At 47.1% G+C, this 22,328-nt stretch overlaps 1 protein-coding gene across 1 annotated transcript; it reads left to right on the forward strand.

Moving 5' to 3' along the window:
- Positions 1–3,239: 3,239 nt before the first annotated feature.
- lrrc9 (leucine rich repeat containing 9) lies at positions 3,240–18,963 on the forward strand (the record flags this gene model as incomplete). Its single annotated transcript, XM_084481735.1, has 32 exons — positions 3,240–3,428; positions 3,516–3,656; positions 3,767–3,830; positions 3,918–3,988; positions 5,119–5,301; positions 5,664–5,819; positions 5,950–6,009; positions 6,124–6,185; positions 6,526–6,657; positions 6,817–6,993; positions 7,124–7,244; positions 7,341–7,458; positions 7,804–7,932; positions 8,028–8,107; positions 8,195–8,350; positions 8,503–8,622; positions 8,941–9,132; positions 9,386–9,511; positions 9,826–9,966; positions 10,544–10,721; positions 11,075–11,295; positions 11,470–11,592; positions 11,691–11,821; positions 11,958–12,066; positions 12,157–12,296; positions 13,301–13,437; positions 14,031–14,248; positions 15,040–15,108; positions 16,210–16,335; positions 17,506–17,671; positions 18,024–18,186; positions 18,927–18,963. 32 exons carry the CDS (start codon positions 3,240–3,242, stop codon positions 18,961–18,963), a joined length of 4,236 nt encoding a protein of 1,411 aa, XP_084337861.1.
- Between the last annotated feature and the right edge of the window lie 3,365 nt (positions 18,964–22,328).

A 22,328-nucleotide genomic window follows, 5' to 3' on the forward strand; every position in this document is an offset into this window, starting at 1 on the left:
TCGTTTACGTGGAGCCGATGTGTCCTGAGTGTGAGGGATGGAAGACGGCCCGGCGGGGAGCAGGAGAGAGGGAGTGAGGCTTGATTGTTTTAGTTCAGTGCTCCGCTGCTGACGTCATGGTGTCCGTGCGGCTTATGGTCGGCACTTATTTGGGGCAGAGTTCCTCCGTCCAGACCATTCATCGTTTTTATTCTGGAAAATAAGTCAAATGTTTCACAGCACTGTCACCCACTTCCCCTTCAGTGAAAATACATTTAAGCAGCCTCAAACCCGCTAGTGTAGTCAAAAATGAATAGGAACATGCGTGCCGTCAGAGCTGTTTGCAAAAAACCCGTGACGTTGTTTGAGTAAGGATGCGCTGTTGGCACCTCGCGAAAGTTATGGTTTATTGATTATATTACGAGCAACACTTCGGACTTTGGTGTAAAATAAAAGGAAAAACACGTTGAGATGATTGGGGTTTGTACAGGCTGCCAGCCCCTTGGCGCCCTCGTGTGGCGGCGGTACGACGGCAGGTGGAATTGTGACGTAGATACATGGCAACCGCACGCCACGCCCACTGCCTAGCAACGTAATGTTGTCGAACACGGTGCCAACAGTCATCCGTGTCTGTTACTTACTCATTTCATTTAGTGATTGCTAAGTAAGTTATTTTCCAACAATATTTGCTTTGCGACTGTAATTAGGTGAGTGCTCAACTATTGTTCTTCTTATGCTTTATTCTTTCTTTCTTTATTATTCTCTATAAATTGTGGGACCCTACTCCTTCCACACAACAGCACAACAGTGTGGTTCCCATTCATTTTCTCCATAAAGGTTTTGATTAAAAGCCATAATGTCTTAACCATCCCAACTATATGTACCATGCGCCACTGTTAGAGATGTAGAGGAAATGAGCTCTATATGTTGAAAAATATGTTGATATAGAATATATGATAAAAATAAAGTAGAATAAAGTAAAATGTATGAAATAGCATAAATTATAAACAATATAACAATGAAAAAGGTTATAAGATGCAAGAAACGCACTACACTTGGGTTGTAACCATTGCGAAAAAGTTCACAATGGTTTATTGGATGAGTAGTTCCTACACTATCGTTCAGAAAAGATAATGTAGGCTACACAGTCTTGTACCTTTTGCCTTTTCTTCCATTTTCCAAATTCTTTTTTGCCCTAAATCAAATGTTTTGTGGTCACGACTACCTTGACGAACGATTGGCTTGGTTCTAGGCTTCAAACTCTTTACATAACGATTTTACGAAAAGTGAATGGAGAAAATGAATGAAATTTACTTCCAGAGTTGAAATCAGGGTGTCTGCGCATCCTTAAAAAGTCTTAAAAGGTCTTAAATTCATGTTTCTAAATTTAAGGCCTTAAAAAGTCTTAAATTCGTTAAAAATGTCACATGCTGGTCTTAAATACTGTAACTCAAGGTCTTAAATTTGTCGGGGCAGGACTATTTATTTTTTTTATTTTTCTCGCGTGTCTTTTCGGGAAGGACACGAGGCTTCTTTCTTGCTAGATACTTGGTCGGAAACATGCAGTTAAACTGCACTTGTACTTACAGCTTTTGAACCAGAGAGCACTGAGTATCACTTTATGTTCGATAAACAGACAAAAAGTCAACTTGAATGAGTCTCATTGAGTGACACACATGCTATGCTTGGGTTGTAATACAGCGGGATCCCCCCCCCACCATCGCATGCTTTAGGTCTTAAATTTAATTCAAGGTGGTATTAAAAAAGGTCTTAAAAAGTCTTAAATTTGACTTGCTGAAACCTGCAGATACCCTGGTTGAAATGCTCAAGAAGGGGGCGGTCACAGTTCACCTAGCGGCTCTATTGTTCACCTATAGACTTGTATAGACCATTTTTTAAATGTAACTATTAGCTTGGAATCGCGTGCTACTATTTTTAAAAAACTAAACAAAAATAATTTATAGTTTTTTAAATATCCAAATTTTAAAACCTTGCATTTTATAATTGAAGTCAATGGGAGGACGGCGGATCTAGCCGCCCATTCTCTGACTATTGGTAAAATTTCAACCCGAAAACTTTGTCAGTTGAACGGTTTGACGAAGTTTAATGGTTGAAATTTTACACAAAATTTTACACACAATGTCAATATTTAACCTAGAAACACAATGTCAAGCTTAAACAGTTAAGTTATTTCTTGTTACACTTGCTAAAATGATTAATCGATTGGAAATATGATCGTTATATATCGGCCGTTTGTGTGTGGGGGCCCCGGTTATATAGCTAGAGGCTAGGTGTGCTGCATATCTAGTGTACTGGTAGAAGCTAAATGCTTAAACTATCTTTTTCACTTCATGATATCTAAACAAAGAAAGTGTCACATGAAAGCTGAGACTCCAAGGAGTCCAACGGTATAAACCTCATAATTTTGTGAACTTATTTAAATCAACTAGATGTGAATAAGGTCAATAACATACTTTTCCTACCACACACACACACACACACACACACACACACACACACACACACACACACGAGCGCACACACACACACACACACACACACACACACACACACACACACACACACACACACACACACACACACACACACACACACACTTTATCAGAACAGCTCAGCTATTCTATATTTTATCTCAAATGCATTCAAACTTTATTGAATAAGCTTTTTGTTTGCTTGCTTTGGTTGCTTTTTGCAATTTATTTGTTTCCAACCATTTTACATTTTTTAAATGGTGTGCATGTTTACATTGTTTACGCCATTTAGACTAAAGAAATGTGCCAGGACACATCAATTCTGATATATTTAATATGTTTTCTTACTCCTAATGTGCCTCCATCAACACAATGCTCAACTGGTGACGTCATGACATGAATTTTAGGACAGAAAACAATGACGTCAAGTGAAAAGCCGAAGGTCATTTCTGACGATGAGGTTATTAAACAATTGGTGAGTTCAAATCCACACTTTACTTTTTCATGTGTGCATACATAATACAATATTGTGTCAGCTGTAGAACTATATTCTGACTGCTTATCAGCCTGTTATATCAATAGAAAGGTTAAAATCTGTAGCCGACACCTTGATGAATAAATAATCTATTCTACAACAAATATATATTTGTCCTTTTTGTTATATCAGTTGTCATATAGTCTGTTGTGTCAATCTGTTATATCACTAAATGTTGTTTCACTTCTTTGCATGACCAACAGTGCAGGGCAAACGGCTTTTCCTTTGAGAAGATGTCGGACGAACTCAGCGCGATTGCGTCACTGGAAGTGTTCTTCTCAGGTTATCCCCGCATGGTCGGTCTCTCGCTCTTCCCAAAGCTTTCACAACTCACAATAGTGAGCCAGAACATTAGCCACATCCAGGGCCTGGAGGGCTGCCCGCTGCTCAGGGAACTCTGGGTGGCTGAATGCCAGCTGACGGTATGTCTCTGTTTCATAGGCTCTGCTAACATCACTTTAGTCCTGTATGGTTTGAGTCTCATCAATGTGAAACCCTCCTTCTTGCAGAAGATCGATGGACTGCAGAGCTGCCTTCAGCTTGAGAAGCTCTACCTGTACGACAATCAAATCAGGGAAATAGAGAACTTGGAGTCACAAGTTAATCTGCAAGTGCTATGGCTCAACAACAACGATATCTGTTGCATTGAGGTAGTCCATCTGCCCTGCTCTCTGTCCGTCAGAATTTATTGTTATAATTGTGAATGCATTTTGGACATAAAGCTGATGATACATGTTTTTCTTGATTGTTTTACAAAAAGGGTTTGAATACTCTTCAAAAACTCACAGAACTAAATCTGGCTGACAACAAAATTGAAAAAATAGGTAAATACCCGCATTCCTTCCCAATTGATTTGATCATGCTGTAATAGAATTAACCCAAACAAAATTTTGTACAACATTTTTATGAAGGGCACAGCCTTGATCCCAATATCAACGTTGAAGATCTGAATCTGTCTGGGAACAAGATTGCCTCATTTAAGGTAGGTCAGGAAAAAAATATATTTTAAATTGCTTACCTAAAAGTTTGGCTTTATTCGATTTTAATAGAAATTCTTCACAACTCCCTTGGTACTGAAAAGGTATATTTGAAAAACCTTGGGAAACATCAGGGGTCACTCCAGCGTTCTGATCTCCTCTGCTTGGCTAACCGGACCATTCAACCCTTTAAAACCTCACGTAGAAAAACAACCTTGTTGTTATAATATAGAATATGTCCTTTGCCTTTTAGGATGTTGTTTATGTTTTTAAGATTTTCTTGCTACAACAAACTTTATATGTTTAACAAAAGCTCTGTGTCCGAGGAAGAACCAACATGTAGTTATACAGATATAGCAAGATGATTTTCTATGTTATTTTCATCTTCTTACAATCCTTATTTTCATCACAAGCCATGCTTCAATTTTAAAAGCCTTCCAAAAAGTCTCCTTCTGATAGTCATTATGCTGCAGGGCCGAGAAAATAATCAATTTAGATGATATGTTCAGCATCTCGCTTGTGCTCGAGCATATCACTCCAGCACAATGCAGCAGAATGATTGTTTTTGTAAGAACAACCAAAAAAGGTCCATTACGTGATGTACCTCCACTGTGCTTCCTTCACTCCTCTATCAATATTACATGTCTCTACTCATAGCATTTTCATATAATTGAAATACGTCTATTCCGATGCAAAACACATACCTGTCAATCAAGCCTTTTACATTTCTACTGCACTGTAAAACTAAAATATTCCACTCCAACACAAATGATGCTCCATTTTCCCTTTGTTAGAGAGCTTGGTGCTCCTGAGTCATTTAGAGGACACTCTTATTCTTATCTTGGATTCAGAACACAGATGAATAGCGCTGAGGCCTCTAGCTCCAGAATGCTAACGCAGGCTGGGCATCAACCCCAGTAGCACTCAGAGCTGGGACTCAATTCGCCACTCGATGACCAGCCATCCTTCTTAAGGAAGGACCAAACACTAATAAAATGCTGAAGAATCAAATGCAAATTTCAGCTCTTTGTACTCAAAGCCAGAGAAGGTGGTCTCGGGTGACAATAAAACACCTGAGATACAAAGACCCCCACTAACGCTGCATTCCGGGCTCCCGTCTCGTTGCGCTCGGCAGGAGCTAACCTTCCTGGCCAACCTTCCCGCTCTGAAAGCCCTGGGACTGCAGGACTCCCAGTCAGTGGCCAACCCTGTGTGTCTGCTCTGCAACTACTCCACCCATGTCCTGTACCACATGCCCGGCCTCCAGCGGCTGGACTCCTACAACGTCTCCAGCAGGCATATGAAGGAAGCTGCTGAGGTAAGCAGTGAACTTCCATTAGTCTCTCTCTCTCGCTCGCACTCTCTCTCTCTCTCTCTCTCTCTCTCTCTCTCTCTCTCTCTCTCTCTCTCTCTCTCTCTCCTTCCCTGTCTCTCTTTTACTATTCCAATTCATATACTATTATATAATATAATAATAATATTTATAACGTAATTAATTATAATCATAGTTCTATTGTCTCCAACATGAAGCGATCAATTGTACGTTTTATTAAACGGGCACACAGACACGAAGCGGTATCCTACAAGGTTTTCCTTTTTTTTTGAAAAGTCATTCAATATTCATTTGTTACTTTATTTTCGGTTCGCCCGCATGCCGTTTCCCTCCATGCCCTCCCCCAGACGACGGTGATGAAGAAGATGATGTACTACAACATGCGTGTGCACACGGCCCAGAAGAACCTGAGGGAGACGGGGCACCGGCTGACGGAGCAGAAGGAGGCCCTCTGGAAGCCCCCAGTGGAGCAGATCAGAGCATGCAGCCGCACCATCAAAGATGTATGATCTCCGTCCTGGAACTGTGGAGCATTGAGTTTTCAAACAAAATGCTCAGCTTCTATTTGAGCCTCATTGGGAGATGGTGGTCGACCTCTCAGCTCACCCCACTGCTGGTGGTCTTTCCCCTCAGCTGGAGAGGGCTCTGTCTGAGGTCCAGGTCCACGGAGCGAGGCTGTCCCTCTCCTGGGAGGTCCGAGCACCGTCGCCTCCTGCCAGGACCCAGGACCCAGGAGAGGAGGAGGACCCAGGAGAGAAGGAGGAGCCTGCAACAGACTCCAGCAGTGACCCCCTGGTGGAGCTCCAGATACAGAGCAAGATGAAGGCACTGGGCCGACGCGTGGAGCAGTGTGAACGGAGACTGGAAAAGTGAGCTTTTGGGGTGTCAGGGAATAGATCCAGATGCATAATGATGTTTTAGATTTTAGGTTTTATGTTAAATATGGGGGCTACAGCAGCAAGTATGGGACAGTAGTGAAATAAAAGCAAAAAATTACAACTGATAAAACTGCAAAATTATTAATTAATAATTAATTAACAGAAAGTATTTCTTTGTACACATATATATTCTTCTGAATATATATTTATAAGAAATGTAGATGCAGTTTATGGCTTATGTATGCAAATAATGTCTGTCTTATAATAATCCATCATCAATATTTTGTCCTAGACACAAACATACAATACGTGCTTTACATCTCTGCTGCAGAATCGAGGCCTGGTACAAGCAGGAGTTATCCCAGGCCACTCACAGGAAGGAGTGCACGGTCCACTTCCTGTTGATGGAGCTTCAGACTGTGGGGAACATTCGCTTTGAGGACGGCTGCCCCACAGATCCCTGGTACTCTTCTGGTTCTGCCACTGATGAAACAAACCAAATAATCAAATGTGGTGTTTTATGTTTGGTGTATCATCAACAATCGATTCACAAAATCACAATCAACAATCAAGCATCACTGCTCGATTGTTTTGGTTAAACTCATGTGATTGGACTGCTCAGGTTCATGTCCTGCCAGGGCCTTATCCAGTCCCGGTTCTTTGCGGGGGACCTCAAGGCCCACGGAGTCACTGGCCTCCGGATCACCAGCATCACCCGTGTGCACAACCGTGCTCTGAGGCTTCGCTTTGAGGAGAAACTCAGCTTGCGGTTGGCTGACGAAACTCCCTTCTTCTCACCGTGAGTGGATCAGGGCTGGGATCTGATCATCAGATCGTCCCTTGTTACAATGTCTTCTCTATTGATGAACACCTCACAGCAGACCTCTTGTCACTCACTGATGCATGTTTGGGTCTTGACGTTCCTTCAGGGAGAACTACAAGCGCTGGCTGGAGTACCTGTTCTACGTTCCTGACCCGGAGAGATCCAGCGAGGAGAATGAAATGCTGCACATCCTGGAGGAAGGTTTCCTCAGCGCAGAACAATACAAGGTACATTTTCCCTCGCCGCTGCAGTGGTTCGTGGTTGTACATTATGTTAAGTTGTGAGCTGTAGTCGACGTGCTCCTGCCTGTCTGTATCCACCAGGCGTTGGGGAGAGAGCGTGCCGTGCCTCTGTCCAACAGCCTGAGCGTGGCAGACACACCCAGGCTGGAGCACGCCTTACGTCAGGACCCCCGAAGCCTCCCTCTGCCCTTCACTCAGGGTGGGTGCCCCCTCTGCAACAAATGGACTGCATTTATACAATACTATTTTTACAATATTACCTAACATTCACCCATTCATGCATGCACACATTCACACACCACTCACACACTGACGGCGGAGTCAACCATGCAAGGCGACAGCCAGCTCGTCTGGAGCGGTTAGGGTGATGTGTCTTGCTCAGGGACACCGCGACACTCTCCCGCTAGGAGGAGCCGGGGATCGAACTAGCAACCTTCCAGTTACCAGCCAACTCGCTCTACCTTCGAGCCACATGCCGCCCCGACCTTTGGTTTTGTATTTCTGCTGAACATAACCGATGGGGATTCTGTCTTTAACGTCGTAGGTCACGTGATCGTCTCCAAAGTGTTCCTGGGCCGCAGCGTCCACCTGCGAGAGGGCATGCCTGTGGACCCCAAAGCCGACTCGGTGTATCGCAACATGGGCACAGAGTTCGGGGTCAGGTCCCACCGAGGTGCAGACACGTCACCTCAAATGTTTCTCTTTTTCAAAATACTCCCCATGATTCTCGCTGGTGTCACTGCTGCTCTGCTCTCTGTCGTCTCTTAGACGGACCCAGCCAGTGGTTTGTGTTCGACCATGAGCTGGTCCTGCCAGAGTACATTGTTTACTTTGAATATGTCATAGAGGTGAGGGACGTTCTAAATAAAAAGAGGAAAGACTAAAATCTTGGGAAAACCTAAATGTCTGACGTGTTCCTGTGTGCTTCCCAGCAGGGGGCTCTCCCAAGCCTCTTCCCCTCGGTGGACCACCCCCCTCTTCTGGAGCTCCTCAGCATGGAGCCGGCCCTGAAGCCACGTCCCCGGCTGACCGGTCTGGATGAGGGCACCCTGCTGAAGGCGGCCAGAGTCAACGCCCTCAGTCAGATCACCGTGAGCGTGGATAGGGGATCACCCTCACATGATGTAGCTGGCTCACCACTGCGTTGCCAATACGCACACACACACACACACACACACACACACACACACATTGGCTGCTTCACCCTCCCCTGAGCGTCTGTATTACTGTCTGCCCCCCACAGGTGCTGAACCTGCACGGCAGCGGTCTGTCCAAGCTGAAGGAGCTCTCCAGCCTCCGCGCCCTGCGTCACCTGACCATCAGCTTCAACGAGGTCACACGGCTGGACGACATCTCCCACATGGTCAGACTCACAAGCAGAGCGGGCTCCTTCATTATCCATGAGGAGAACACACTCAATTTTCCGCATGCCGGCTCAGCATGTCTGTGCACGCCAGTGAGCATGCCACAGCCTAGTTTTCATAGAACCCACCCGACGTGCGAGGGTTTACCCACCCACCGGAAGCAACCTCCATATAATCCCTCTTAAACCTCCCTCATAGTTTGATATCGTCGTTGAACTCACACCCTTCAGTCATTCTACCATCCAGCTGAACAACCTGAACAACCTGATCAGTTGGACGGTGAACTGATGTGACGGGGCTCTGTGTGCGTCTCCCAGCACAACCTGGAGTTCCTGGACGCCAGCTACAACCACATCACCTCCCTGGAGGGCTGGAGGGGCCTGGGTGGGCTGAGAAACCTGGACGTGCGCTGGAACCGGCTGAGCAGGGCGCGGGACGAGGCCGCCGTGCTGAGGAAGCACGCCCCGGCTCTGCTGAGGCTGGACGCCCGCCACAACCCCTGGACCCGGGTAAGGCTCGCCGGGGGCGGGGTCACAGGGGAGGGGTCACAAATAGATGGCCTGTTAAGCCTTTTGAGACTGTACCTGTGATTAAGGGGTATATAAATAGAATTTAATTTAATTTAAATTGAAGTGAATGGTTGTAGAAGGGGTTTTGGAGGATTCGAAGTATCAACTTTTACCATCGGTTTTGAAGCGATAGGTTGATGGGATGATTTCTGTATGGACCACGGTTTGGATTTCTGTCGTCCTGTGTGCACAGCCCGACTCGGTGAGGACCACCATGGTGGGCCGCCTGGGGACCCTGACCCACCTGGACCAGGTCCCGGTCTCAGAGGAAGAGGTGGCTGCAGCCGCGCAGACCACCGCCAGCTCCAGGATCACCCAGGTCCAGTGGAGTCAATGCATAACAACATAACAACTTATTGATGGAGCTGATGAACACAGCTCAGCTTCTTAGTCAAGTATCACTTGGTCAATCATCAGGACATCGCATGGCATTGATCTGAGCAGTATTTAATGTGCAGTTCAAAGAAATATTGGTACACTTATTTATTTTAGAAATTATTTGTGTGGGAACTGGGAAGTCTAGAGGAAATTAGAAAAGATTATTAACTTATTTGTTGCTATTTATTTAATCAAGCCTCATGTTGTTTGCTGATGTTGGACACATGAGACTCAGTAACTCTGTCCGGCCCCCAGGCCTCTCTGCTGACCCACTCTGGTATGGCCTGTGAGTGTCCCCGCAGCCTGAGCCTGCTGTCAACCGCCCAGCTACTGGTGCAGCTCAGCCCGCCCCCCTGGCCCCTCCACGCCACCCCCGAACCAGGCTGGACTGCCAGGGTAGACTGCACACACAATCACACACACACACTCACTCACTCACTCACTCACTCACATAATTACACTTATACACACTTATGCACACACACACACACACACACACACACACACACACACACACACACGCTCATACATACACACACACACACACACACACATACACACACACACACACACACACACACACACACACACACACACACACACACACACACTTATCCACACTTATCCACACACACACACACACACACACACACTCACACACACATATGCATAGTCACACTCACACACACACACACACACACACACACACATATGTGCACACTCTAGGCTTTTTACCTTACTAGCAACTTATTCCATGGCGTTGCACTGCTTGTTGTGTGTGATCCGCCTCAATTTGCCACGCTAGTGTGGACAGATGTATCCTAGTATAGTGACCTGTTATCGAGGGGCAAGGAAAACATTGTTGTTTCATAACAGAGGAACCTTGATCACGTACATCTCCGTTCCTTGGTGAGTACAGTCAGTACTACAGAGTATGACAGGAGATAACTTCAGCGCTACGTACCGTCCACAGATCACAGCCCTGTCCCTAGACGGGCTGGGGATCTCCAGGCTGGCTAACCTGGATAAGCTGGTTAACCTCCGCTGGGCCTCGTTCAACGACAACGACCTCAGCCAGCTGGAGGGCCTGGAGCACTGCCTGGCCCTTGAGGAACTCTCCCTCAACCACAATGCCATCTCCAGCATGGACGGTGAGTTTCACTTTCACTTTCACTTTCACAGAGTGAGATGGAGAATCACATGTCAGGAGAAACTGAAAAACTGCTTTGCTGATTGACAGCAAGGGACATTCAATGCCGTAAAGAACATACACACACTTGCACACACAGACACACACACAGATTCACACAGAAACACAGACACACAGGCACACACAGACACACGTATGTACAGACAAAGAGACACACACACACACACACACGCACAGACAAAGACACACACACACACACACACACACACACACACACACACACACACACACACTTCACATCCATCATGACCCTTCCAGCAGGGTTTTATCAAAGTGTCCTTTTTCTCCCGTGAGGTTTGTCCAAACTGCGTCATCTGACCAAACTGAGCCTGAACGGAAACCAGCTGCACTGTCTGGACGCCTCGGGCCTGGAGCGCCTGCCCAACTTGCACTTCCTGTCCGTGGAGGACAACCACATCACCTCCATGCACGGGGTCCAGCGGGCTCGCTCGCTCCTAGAGCTGTACATCGGCAACAACCTTATCGCCACCACCAGAGACATCTTCCATCTGAAGGTGAATGACGCTCACAATGATCGCTCTGAAAATAGAACAAATGTCAAAATGTGTTATAGTATTAAAGATTGTAGGAGGAACAGCGAGATTCCCCTCCGCATAGCTTTGTTGTAAAATGATGACTGCTAACTTTTAATCCTGGGTTTGGGTTGCACTTTACCGCTCTTCATCCAGGCCCTGTCTCACCTCATCATACTTGATCTCCACGGGAACCCCCTAGTGGACAAGCTGGAGAACTACAGGATGTACGTTGTCTTCCAGCTGCCGGCCCTCAAAGCCCTGGATGGGGTCGGAGTGGTAGGTATTTTCTTCTCCTGTTCTCCTCCCCCCCATGTCCTCACCTGAGTTTCTATGGAGAACAGAGTAACAGAGGGGACGGCTTCCTGTCTGCACAGGAAGTGACCGAGTCTAAGAACGCGAAGGACGTGTTCTGCGGCCGCCTGTTGCCGGACATGGTGGCGGAGAAGCTGGGTCACTCCAAGTACTCGGACATGAGGGTCCTCAGGATGCAGGCCTGCTCCATCAGGTAAGCCCGACTTTCAGGTGATGGTTGAATCAAATGAATGTGGCACGCATATTTTAACAGTATCTTCAGTGAGTTGTAACTCAAATTGAGGCCAACAAATACGTAAGGTGTTTTTATTCTCTGCTTCTGTGTGCAGGATGGTGGATCTGACCCCAGCTGACCTCTTCCTCAACCTGCGCAGCGTGAACCTGGAAAACAACAACCTCACCTCGTTCTCCGGCCTGGTCTACCTGCCCAACGTCACGGTACAGTCCATCGCCACAGTGGGGGGCTGGTCCCCCTGAGGGTTGGCCCCAGGACACACATGTCTGAGTGTCGTTCTCTCTCACCTGCAGGCTCTGTGTCTGAACCACAACCACATCGAGTCCATCCTGCCCCGGCAGAAGAGCAAGGCCCACCTGACCAAGAGACAGCTGCTGCACCGCAAGGTGACCTCCAGTGGCTACGGCCGGCCAGACCCGGCCAAGGGAGGCAGGTCAGATACAGCATGAGTTCACCGCACACACATCCTAGTCTCGTTTCACCAGCAATTTCCATTGACCACCAAATGTAGATTGTAAACAAGCTGTTTGAATTGGCAGAGCTTCACCATTGGGGGGCAGTGTTGGCCTGTGCTCAGCACTGGGGACAGCATTAGGTGCTGGGTGGCTGCAGAGGCCTGAGTTGTTGTCCTTTTGGTCCGAGATGCCCCTCTGTCATTTCTCTCTGGATCGAACAAATAAACATATTATCAGGGGGATAATATGTTTGTCATAGGAACCAGATTCCTGTGGAGGTCAGGAGGTCCACTGGGCTGAAACACAGCAGCATTGTTGGGCTTTCATGCTCTTAGAAGCCCCAACGCACGCTGAGTATCTGAGCCAGGGAATATTCATAACAGTATCATATCCACCGATGACTTTTAGACCTCAAATATAAAGTGCCCTTTGTGGGCTGATTGGACCGAGGGTTGAAAGCCGCAACGTCAATGTTTAAAATGAGTATTTATTGGATTACTTTCTTTGATTTATGTAAAATTAGAAGCAGCATTAATATTGCTATATCCAAATATGATTAAAGAGACCAGTATACGGACCCCAGTGGATCAGCCTTTAAGCCTGCAGGCATATACATGAGTAATCCCATCCTAAAAGCATTCCGCCAGCAGGAGAATCTGTCCCGAAAAAGAAAAACCTAAGTAAGTAAATAAAGCAGTGATAAAAAAAGCAATACACCAATCAAAGCAATTACATTTCCTCTAGTCATTTCTCAAGAGCGTTTATTCACGGCGTCTCGCAGGAGCTTCTGCCGCCGCCGTTCCCCGCTCATCCTTCAAAAGCAATAACCAACGAGCCCTCGCCTGTGATTGCCTTGAGTTGAGTTCCTTTGCCACCTGTGAGGTCCAGCCAGCGGGGGGGGGGGGGGGGGGGGGGGTGCTCATTTAGCCCCAGACAGACCAGGGAACAAACGGCCTCTCTCCCCTCTGTTGCTGGGTCAAAGGGAGGCACTGGCGCCTGGAGGCCTGGAGCCGCTGATGGCCAGCCTGGAGGTGCTGCATCTCAGCCACAATGGCATCTCCAACATGGCCAATCTGCAGCTCAGCAGGCTCACCAATCTCAAAGCACTCTTTCTTCAAGGTGCGTATGGGTGATGTGCCAGCAACCCCCCCCCTTCCTTCTTTACAAAGCCTGTGGAAAAAAGAAAGTCATTTGTGTGTGTGTGTGTCTGTGTGTGTGAGTGTCAGAGGCTGTTAAAAGGCAAACACAGAGAGAGTGCATTCCCCTTTAGACATCTAGCCCAGGTGGACGGCGAGCTGGGTGAAAAGTATTACACACTTTGTTTTCAATTGCCTCGCGGGGGGTCTGATTGTGTGGGCCTTTATCCTGTCGTGTTTTTTGTCAATTGAGCTGACCTCAGTTGTTTGGCTGCGCTTCTTTTCTTAAACATCTTTTGAAAATGCCTATTTCAATCTCGGGAGGGATGGAAAAGGAACAAAAAGGATCCCATGTTGTTTATTACCTCAAACCTGTCACAATTTCCCACTGGTTCCACTTTCCTTCACAAATGCGATGTTCCAGTTGACTTAAACAAGATTCCGCTTCAATCTCCCCCTGTTTCCTGAAGACAACTTATATGTTCTCAACTACTTTGACCGTGTTTCCTGCCTCCCTCCCCCCCCCATCCCCGCCCCCCCCCACCCCCACCCCCCACTCACTCACCCCGTCTGCAGAGAATGACATCAGCCAGGTGGAAGGCCTGGAGGGACTGACCCGGCTGAGGGCCTTGGACCTGGACCGTAACCGCATCAAGGCCCTGGGGGAGAGCTCCCTGGCGGGTCAGAGCCTGCTGCTGGAGCTGCACCTGGCGCAGAACCGCCTGCGCGAGCTCAGCCACCTGGAGCCGCTGGTGCAGCTACGCCAGCTGTTCCTCGCCATGAACAAGTTACAGGTGGGCCTCTTTATTGTTCAACTTCCTGGTCGTCCTCTGGAGGAACCATTTCTCACCAGTGCTGCCGCAAGCAGAAGCCCTCACACCGTAGAAGAAGCCCTCACACCGTAGAAGAAGCCCTCACTCTGTAGAAGAAGCCCTCACTCTGTAGAAAAAGCCCTCACTCTGTAGAAGAAGCCCTCACTCTGTAGAAGAAGCCCTCACTCCGTAGAAGAAGCCCTCACACAATGCTGATTTCCTGATGAGGCCAACGAGGTCACAGTCAGCCTTTTCTCCCCACTTATTCCTTGGTGTGTGTGTGTCTATAGAAACTGATTAACCCAACGACCACCCGCTGATTCAATCATATGCAAAATGTGTGCCCTGTTTAAGAATGTGTTCCACTCAAGCGGTGGGTGTATTACTTATTCCTTTTCTGTTTGCAAACTGCAGTGTGGAATATAGTAATCATGTATCATTATCACCGCATGGTGGTATGCATGGGGGGGGGCATTAAGTAGAATCAACTTTGATTGAAGGTCAGACGGTGTGTGAGGACAGAGGGGGGACAATCAAGGCAACATGTAATCAGCTTCTCCGTCTCTTTCCTTCTCACCCCAGGCAAGTGATTTGCACGTCCTGCCGTCGACACTCCCTGGGTTCTCTAATGATGGTCCTTGAGGGGCTTTCAATTAATACATGAACCACAGAAATCACCCCTATAGCGTCGCCCACCACGCCTCACCACCGCCACTCATCGGGGACCCCCTGTGTGTATCATTTCATCTTCTGCATCTGTTGTCTTTTCACAGGATATCTCAGAGTTGCACAAGCTGGAAGTCCTGCCGTCCTTGATTGAGCTGTCTGTGATTGGTAACCCGGTGAGTAGGACTGATGTTTGTATATCGCAAAGCTCACATTAATACGCCCAAACTGATATAGATTATCTGCGATTAAAACATTGCATAACGTTAACAAGTCATATGCATGTTATCCGTTTAATCATGAGGCCGCTGCTCATGTTGAACATAACGTAACTTCTGGTGGAGGACCAAGGAGCGGCTTCATGTCCGTTCCTCCTCCACCCGTCCAGAGAGCATCAGGCTCTCTCTCTCACACACGGCACGCTCTCGGTTTCTAAATTAAGTGATTACACGACGGGCCGTCTGCTCTCGCCGGCATCACAGACAAATCCGTCGCTGGGGCCCATTGGCCGGGGCGGAGCGGCCATCTGGCCCTCCTGGGCCGTCGGGCCCCGGGCAAAGCTCCGGGCCGGCGACATGCAGCCCCACAGTGCTCAGATGGTGAGGCCTGGTTCCCGCTAAAGCAGCCCCCATACCCCTAATCCTGCCAGGGGCTGGAGGCTAACGGCCACACTGGGGACAACGCCTCCCGCTGTCACCCCTGGTGGACTCTCCGCCTCACCCCCCGTCTCACGTCTCTCCTCAGACAGGTCTCCCTCTTTTGTCAATGCGGTTCACCTGCGATGGTGACACACACAAGTCGCCCTCATTGGATCATCGCCCTAGGCACAGGTCACCGTGGGTGAGGCTGGGGAGGCTTGGGAGGGAACTAGCTGTTAGCGGCTATCAGCTATCAGCCGGGTCAGTGGGATTACTGTTGGGGACCAGGGTCCCGAGGGGGGGGGACGACGACACATAGCAATAGCGACTCACACCAGATGTCACAGGATAGACCTCCCTCATCCTGACCCGTGTGTGTGTGTGTGTGTGTGTGTGTGTGTGTGTGTGTGTGCGTGCCTGCGTGCCTGTTTCTGTGTGTGTTTGTGTGTGTGTGTGTGTTTGTGTGTGCGTGCCGATTTGTGTGTGTGTGTGTGTGTGTGTGTGTATGCGGTGCCTGCTTGTGTGTTTGTGCATGTGTTTGTGTGTGTGTGTGTGTGTGTGTGTGTGTGTGTGCGTGTGCGTGCCTGCGTGTGTGCGTGTGCTTGTGTATGTGCCTGCATGTGTGTGTGTGTTGTCCAGGTGGCCCGGCGGTCTCTCCACAGGCCAGCAGTGGTCCTACGTCTCCCCGGCCTGCAGGTCCTGGATGGAGAGCCGGTGACCGTGGAGGAGAGGAGCAAGGCGGAGCTGCTCTCTGCAGTCCCAGCGGTATCACACCTTTATAGGCTCTGCTAGAGGCGCCATGTTAATAAAGCAGAATTCATAGAACCCTAGCTATTCACACCTTTTGGTTTGTTCTTCTACTATAATACCCACAAGCAGATATAAGGGATCCATAAAGACATACAATCGTTTGTATGAAAGAAAAGTAAAGCGTGGTGAGGAAGATAAAGTGAGACCCTGAACTTTAAAACAAATCCATGAGGAGCACAACATGGATGGAATCATACCAAACTAGATGGCTGTCGTTCACTATGTTTATCTTTTGATGGTATTAAAAAGGGCCAGCTCTGCCATAAGCAGACACAACGTAATGAAGCTCTGATCTGCTCTCTTATATGACTGACCTAAAACCCGGGCGGACCTCGCTGATGTGAAAGCCCTTAATGGGCCTGATCATGTGTAATGCTATCCGACTAAAACCACTCACAGTCAGGAGGACAACAGCAAACAGAACCGCACATATTAATAAAGCAGCAGAAAGACCCATCATCGATCAAAGACTGTTGGTTGGACTGATTTAATGTCAACATAATGAGAGAGAGAGAGAGAGAGAGAGAGAGAGAGACAGAGAGAGATAGAAAGAGAGAGGGAGAGAGGGAGAGAGAGAGAGAGAGAGAGAGAGAGAGAGAGACAGAGAGAGAGAGAGAGAGAGAGGGTAGTGCTACTCTGAATTAAAACACAGCCTAAGCCCACTGCCGGCTTCATCCTGCTGATTAGATGAAATGTGCCCGGGCGATAATGCACCAGTGGCTTTAGCCCCTATTAGCCGGGTCAGCGCCCCCCCCCCCCCCCCCATTCCCAACATCAACAACACATAGCGTGGGCCCTCGTCCCACAGCCTGTTCTCTCATCCGGGCCCACTCTCACACAGCCTCCATGTTATTTCCCAAATAATGTTCACAACCTGAGCATAAAACAACAATTCCTTCATCTTACCTGGCTTGTTAATTCAACTGAGATACAGCAACACAATATCGACAACACAATATCTATCGAGGAGACAGGATTTATACAACAGGGAGCCAGCGAGATCGATCCCTGACTGGCAGCTCATGACCCAGGCGCAGTATCTGCTTATGTGATCCTAACCCCAGCTCTCCTCTCTGGTCTCGTCTCCATCTGTCTCTCTGTGCCGCGCCGGCCGTGCCACCGCAGTGTCCCGGAGCGGTCCTTCCCCTCCCCGGGGAGATGAGCATACCGGGGCTTCGGCCGCTGGTGCCGCGGGCCACGCCCCTCATGGGGCTGCAGAACTTCCCCAGTCACGACGGCATGCTCCCGGGTAACCTTGACGACGGCCAAAGCCACGACACATCGTCCAGCCGTGAGCGTCCATCGCATGTCTCTGAAAATCAGAAGCGGCCTCTATTGGTCGAGTCTAGAGGAATCTGACTCCGGTCGCAGGCCCTGTCAGTGTAAAGACATAAGATGATAGAAGCAATATTCAAAAGCAAAATAAGTAATTGGTGTCTCTAGGACCGATGCATTGGAATGCTCCAGATATCCACTGGAAATGTAAGGATAACAGAGTTTAACATTATGTGAAAAAGAGGTATGTTTTCTTGATTTCATCTACATGCCAGACAACCATTGGTTTCAAAAAGAGTTGAATATATTTGTGATTCTCTGCTCTCGGCCGTCCTCGACATTCTCTCGGTTTTGATTCTCCATGTCAGATAAGAAGCAGAGGACCATGGGAGCTCGCAGCAGCCAGGCAGAGACGTCCTCCCGGCCCATTAGACGGACCGGGAGCGGCCTCCCAACCGCGGGTCTGCCTCCAGAAGGGAGCCGACTCCTCCTCATCTACCCCAGTCTGGAAGACTCCCCCAGCCCTCTAAAGTACACACCTCTCTGTACCTTAAGGCCCACTAGGGCCCATTTCAGACCTCTCACGTTGTTTGGTTTGATTCGATGATACTTGTTTCATCCTCATGTTTCATTTCAGATTCCAGAATAGCAGCGCACATAAACCTTGACCGAGGAAACCGATGGAAATACGGGCTGTTCAGAAGTAGATGACCTGATGGCCCGAGGTCAGGGCGGCTCCAGCCCCCTCCTCCCTCCCTACACCACCATGCATCCACTTCTCTATCTTACTGAATCTATTTGATTGAAACACTAGCTGTACATTTCTTTTTAGGTTTTCAATCTACTAACAGTGGATTTATCTTCACTGAACTACCTTTTGAACAACAACAACCTTGCATCTAGTGAAACAAAGCGGCCCACTTGACTGGCCAGGTATCTAAGTACAGTGTTTTTTATGTGTGTCTCATGACAGATTTTTCTGTCCAAATATATGGATGGCTAACCACTGTAATCTGAGGATGAGAGGTTTTTTGGTGTCATGTCCGACGCAAGTCCCATCCTCCCCCCCCCCCCCCCCCCCCCCCCCCCGAACCAAATGCTAACACCCACAGATACAGAGGCGTGTGGGTCTGGCATCGCAACCGTCCGGTCAAATGGACCCCCAATGAGTAGATAATCCAGCTTTAGCACACCTCTCCGTGGACAATAATCTGCAGTCATGCAGAGTGAGATGCAGCAGTGTGGTTGAACGCGGTCCAAATGGGTTGCAGAGATTGTGGGCTCCAGCCTGCTGGCCTCTTTGCCTAAAGCCTGACATGTACTTCCTCCACGTTAACGGGATGCAACAACTATCATCTGTCGTATTTCATAATCTACTCATAGATAACACGTTCTGTGGATTTAATACAGTGTTAATTTGGATAACAAATGATCTACCTGTCTTTGCTTTAAATGTCAATAAAGGCAATATGAGGTTGCTATGGCAAACGATATTGTTGCTAAACTGGATAAAACCAGAGTAAACCAGATGACACACATGATGACTCAGTTGACTAATAATCCTTGAAGAAATGTATTTGCTACGCCCCAATGTTCATTCAGCTTTGTGCCTTGCATGAAATCCATTGTTATATAGCAACCTAATACCAACCTATAACATTCATAACTTTGCATGAATTCCTAAAAGCGGGGACACTTTTTGTATTACATACTTTGTTTTACATTCCAAATTTGTATGGCTTTTCTATTTTTAAAAGTTTCAATTTTTTGAACAAAGCAAATGTACATGCAAGATTTGAACAGCCTGGGAAGATGACCTGTGTGCATGACCACTAGGGGTCCCTGGTGCTCTGTCCGGTCTGCCGCTGTCGCTCTATTTAGATATTCGGTTCCTTGCGTTATATTTAGTAGTAGTAATCACAACATACTGTATGTACATCTATGTTTCTGAGTCCCTTGCTATGCTTCCAACCTTCCAGCCCATGTCTTGGTTAAGTAGCCAACAGTTGTCAAAATAAAAGGCTGGCCCGGCCTAGCTCCTCTAATGCCTGCACTTAACTTTGCTTCATTTGCGTTAACGCCCAGCATTAAGCAGGGCTAATGACAGCGTGAGTGGGTCTGTGTCATTACCTTGCTGTGCCTGACAAATCAAATGGCAGCTGATGGGCTCAGAGCACGAGTCTCTAATACACAGAGTCGGGCTGGGGGGCTCAGCCACAGGAGCGCTCTAATGCGCCACATATATTAAGAGGATTTCACGTTCAATTTTACGTTTCATTTTAGTAGGCTACACCGTGTCCAAAATGTAAACGTCGATCTGCCTTCCCCCTCCCCCCACTGATGTTTTTATTTTTCCTCTGCAAGTGTGTTTCTATAGAAATACACACTCTGCACAGGTCATGATCATTAATACGGTGTGTTGGCTCTGCATAGGCCTATATCTGTCAGTATTTTTAGCATTACGAATACATTAGCATAAAGATGGTGAATAATGCATCAGCCTTGAGTGAGCCCAGATGCACTTGACTTCCATCTTCCCCTCCCTTGCTCTTTCTCTTGTTTTTACTTTCTCTCTCGCGTTGCCTTTTCTCTCTCTCCTCCTCACCCCATCCACCCCCTTGTGATAGAGCACATGGTTCATAGCTGGTTTAATGGGATGGAATGTGACAGGTTATGTTTTCATCTGCCTGATATGGAGCCTAGGCTGGGAGGGAGGAAGTGAGAACGAGAGAGAGAGAGAGAGAGAGAGAGAGAGAGAGAGAGAGAGAGAGAGAGAGAGAGAGAGAGAGAGAGAGAGAGAGAGATCTCTGCAACCATAGTCTGGGTTCGTCATTGGGCATGTTTGTGCTTGTTGTGAAGCAGTTGAAGATGATCCCCCGCATCACACACACACACACACACACACACACACACACACACACACACACACACACACACACACACACACACACACACACACACACACACACACACACACACACACTCTCTCTAACCAACCACATGGTCTGTATAGGGCCGTTACTGTTGGTCCACTGACTCTCCACTCTGCTGTGTGTGTGTGTGTGTGTGTGTGTGTGTGTGTGTGTGTGTGTGTGTGTGTGTGTGTGTGTGTGTGCATCCAGAGGAGCCCCATTAGTCCAGGACTGTGTGAATAATTGCTCAATGGAGCGTGATCTCTGTGCTGTCCACACAGGTTCGAGCGCATGGGGGGGGGGGGGGTTCTGATTTGAAGAGAAAATTAGTCTGATGAGAACATGGATTGATGTTTGTGGTCAAGCTCAAGTTAAATTATCCATGCTGCTTATTATGCCGTACAGAACCGCAATCCCCATCTTGCGTGTCATCACTGAGATGCTGTTGTTAAAATGGGAGGGGAACCAAGTATCTGTTATCATCTAAATGTAAATTATTGTGTTCGAAAGGTGTGTATTATGTCCTAAGTCAGTCCTGGAAAGAAATACATTATTCAAATTCAATCTGGCTGAGAGAATCACGCCCCCTGTCTGTGCTGTATTGTTTGGATGTTTTGCTCCTTGAAACGGACGAGTCCAAATGAAAACGAGAGGGAAGACTAGAAAGTGCTCTGATGTTGTGTGCACCTTTTGTGGTAGGCTATAATCTCTTCTGCCTTTAGAAAACAATACATTCAAACTGTGACGTTCCATTTCTGAAATGGGAGATATTTCTCACAACATCTGGATTTCACACAGCTTTTGCATTCTGAAAAATATCCGAAAGGAATCAAATCCTGTAGAAAAAAAAATTAAACATTTCTAACGGATTTTCAGGTCTCTGTTCTAGTTTTTTGCTAACTAATTCGACTAACATGCAATGTAACTTGTTTTTTACTCAGGATGACACGAGAGCATAAAGCCCGTGTTTCCATATCCCTTAAGTCTGTACAAGAATAAAAACAACAACAACGGTATAATCTCCTTTCTTACAGATTAATATTCTTCCTTGTGTCGATACTCTGGCCTTTTATTCACTTGATCATTTTCCGACGCTACGTTTTTACCCTCTCTCTCTTTTTTTTCATCACCAAAATTAACATTCGGCAGGTCAAGGCGCTAAACCCGACCACTTTCATCATATTATCCTAATAGAATGCTCTCAGCTTTAGCGATACGAAGGTTATATTCTGTATCCTTGTTCTCATCTTCATAATAAAGGAGAACAAATCCTATGGTGTTTTTGGGGACCGCTTAAGCACATAAGCTTCAGGATTTAAAGATTGTGCCAAGGTGAAAAATGATAAGGGGCGTCAACAAACACTACGGCGCGCGCCACTTTGTGTAAAGACAATAATAGACGGATGACCTTTTCATTGTTCTCCTCCCAAAACACAGTTGGGGCAAAGCTCTTTGTTATCTTAGGAAATCACAAACTAAATATTTGGTTATTAACTAATAATTAGGCTATTAACCTAGTTTTATAAAAGGCTTATTTACAATACACAATTTAACAACCTACTACACAACACACTCTGGAATACGCTCTAATGACAATAAAATAAAATAAAATAATAGGCCTATAGCATACGGCTTTACTGTAGGCCTACATACGATTTTTATTATTTTTCTGCAAATATTTTCTTATATTTGTAGGCCTACTTCTTTAGTGCTATGTTTAAACATAAATGTTCCAGCACTATTTACTCAATGCCTATTTTT

The sequence above is a fragment of the Micromesistius poutassou genome, assembly GCF_964030765.1.
Source record: "Micromesistius poutassou genome assembly, chromosome: 17".
NCBI lineage: Eukaryota > Metazoa > Chordata > Actinopteri > Gadiformes > Gadidae > Micromesistius > Micromesistius poutassou.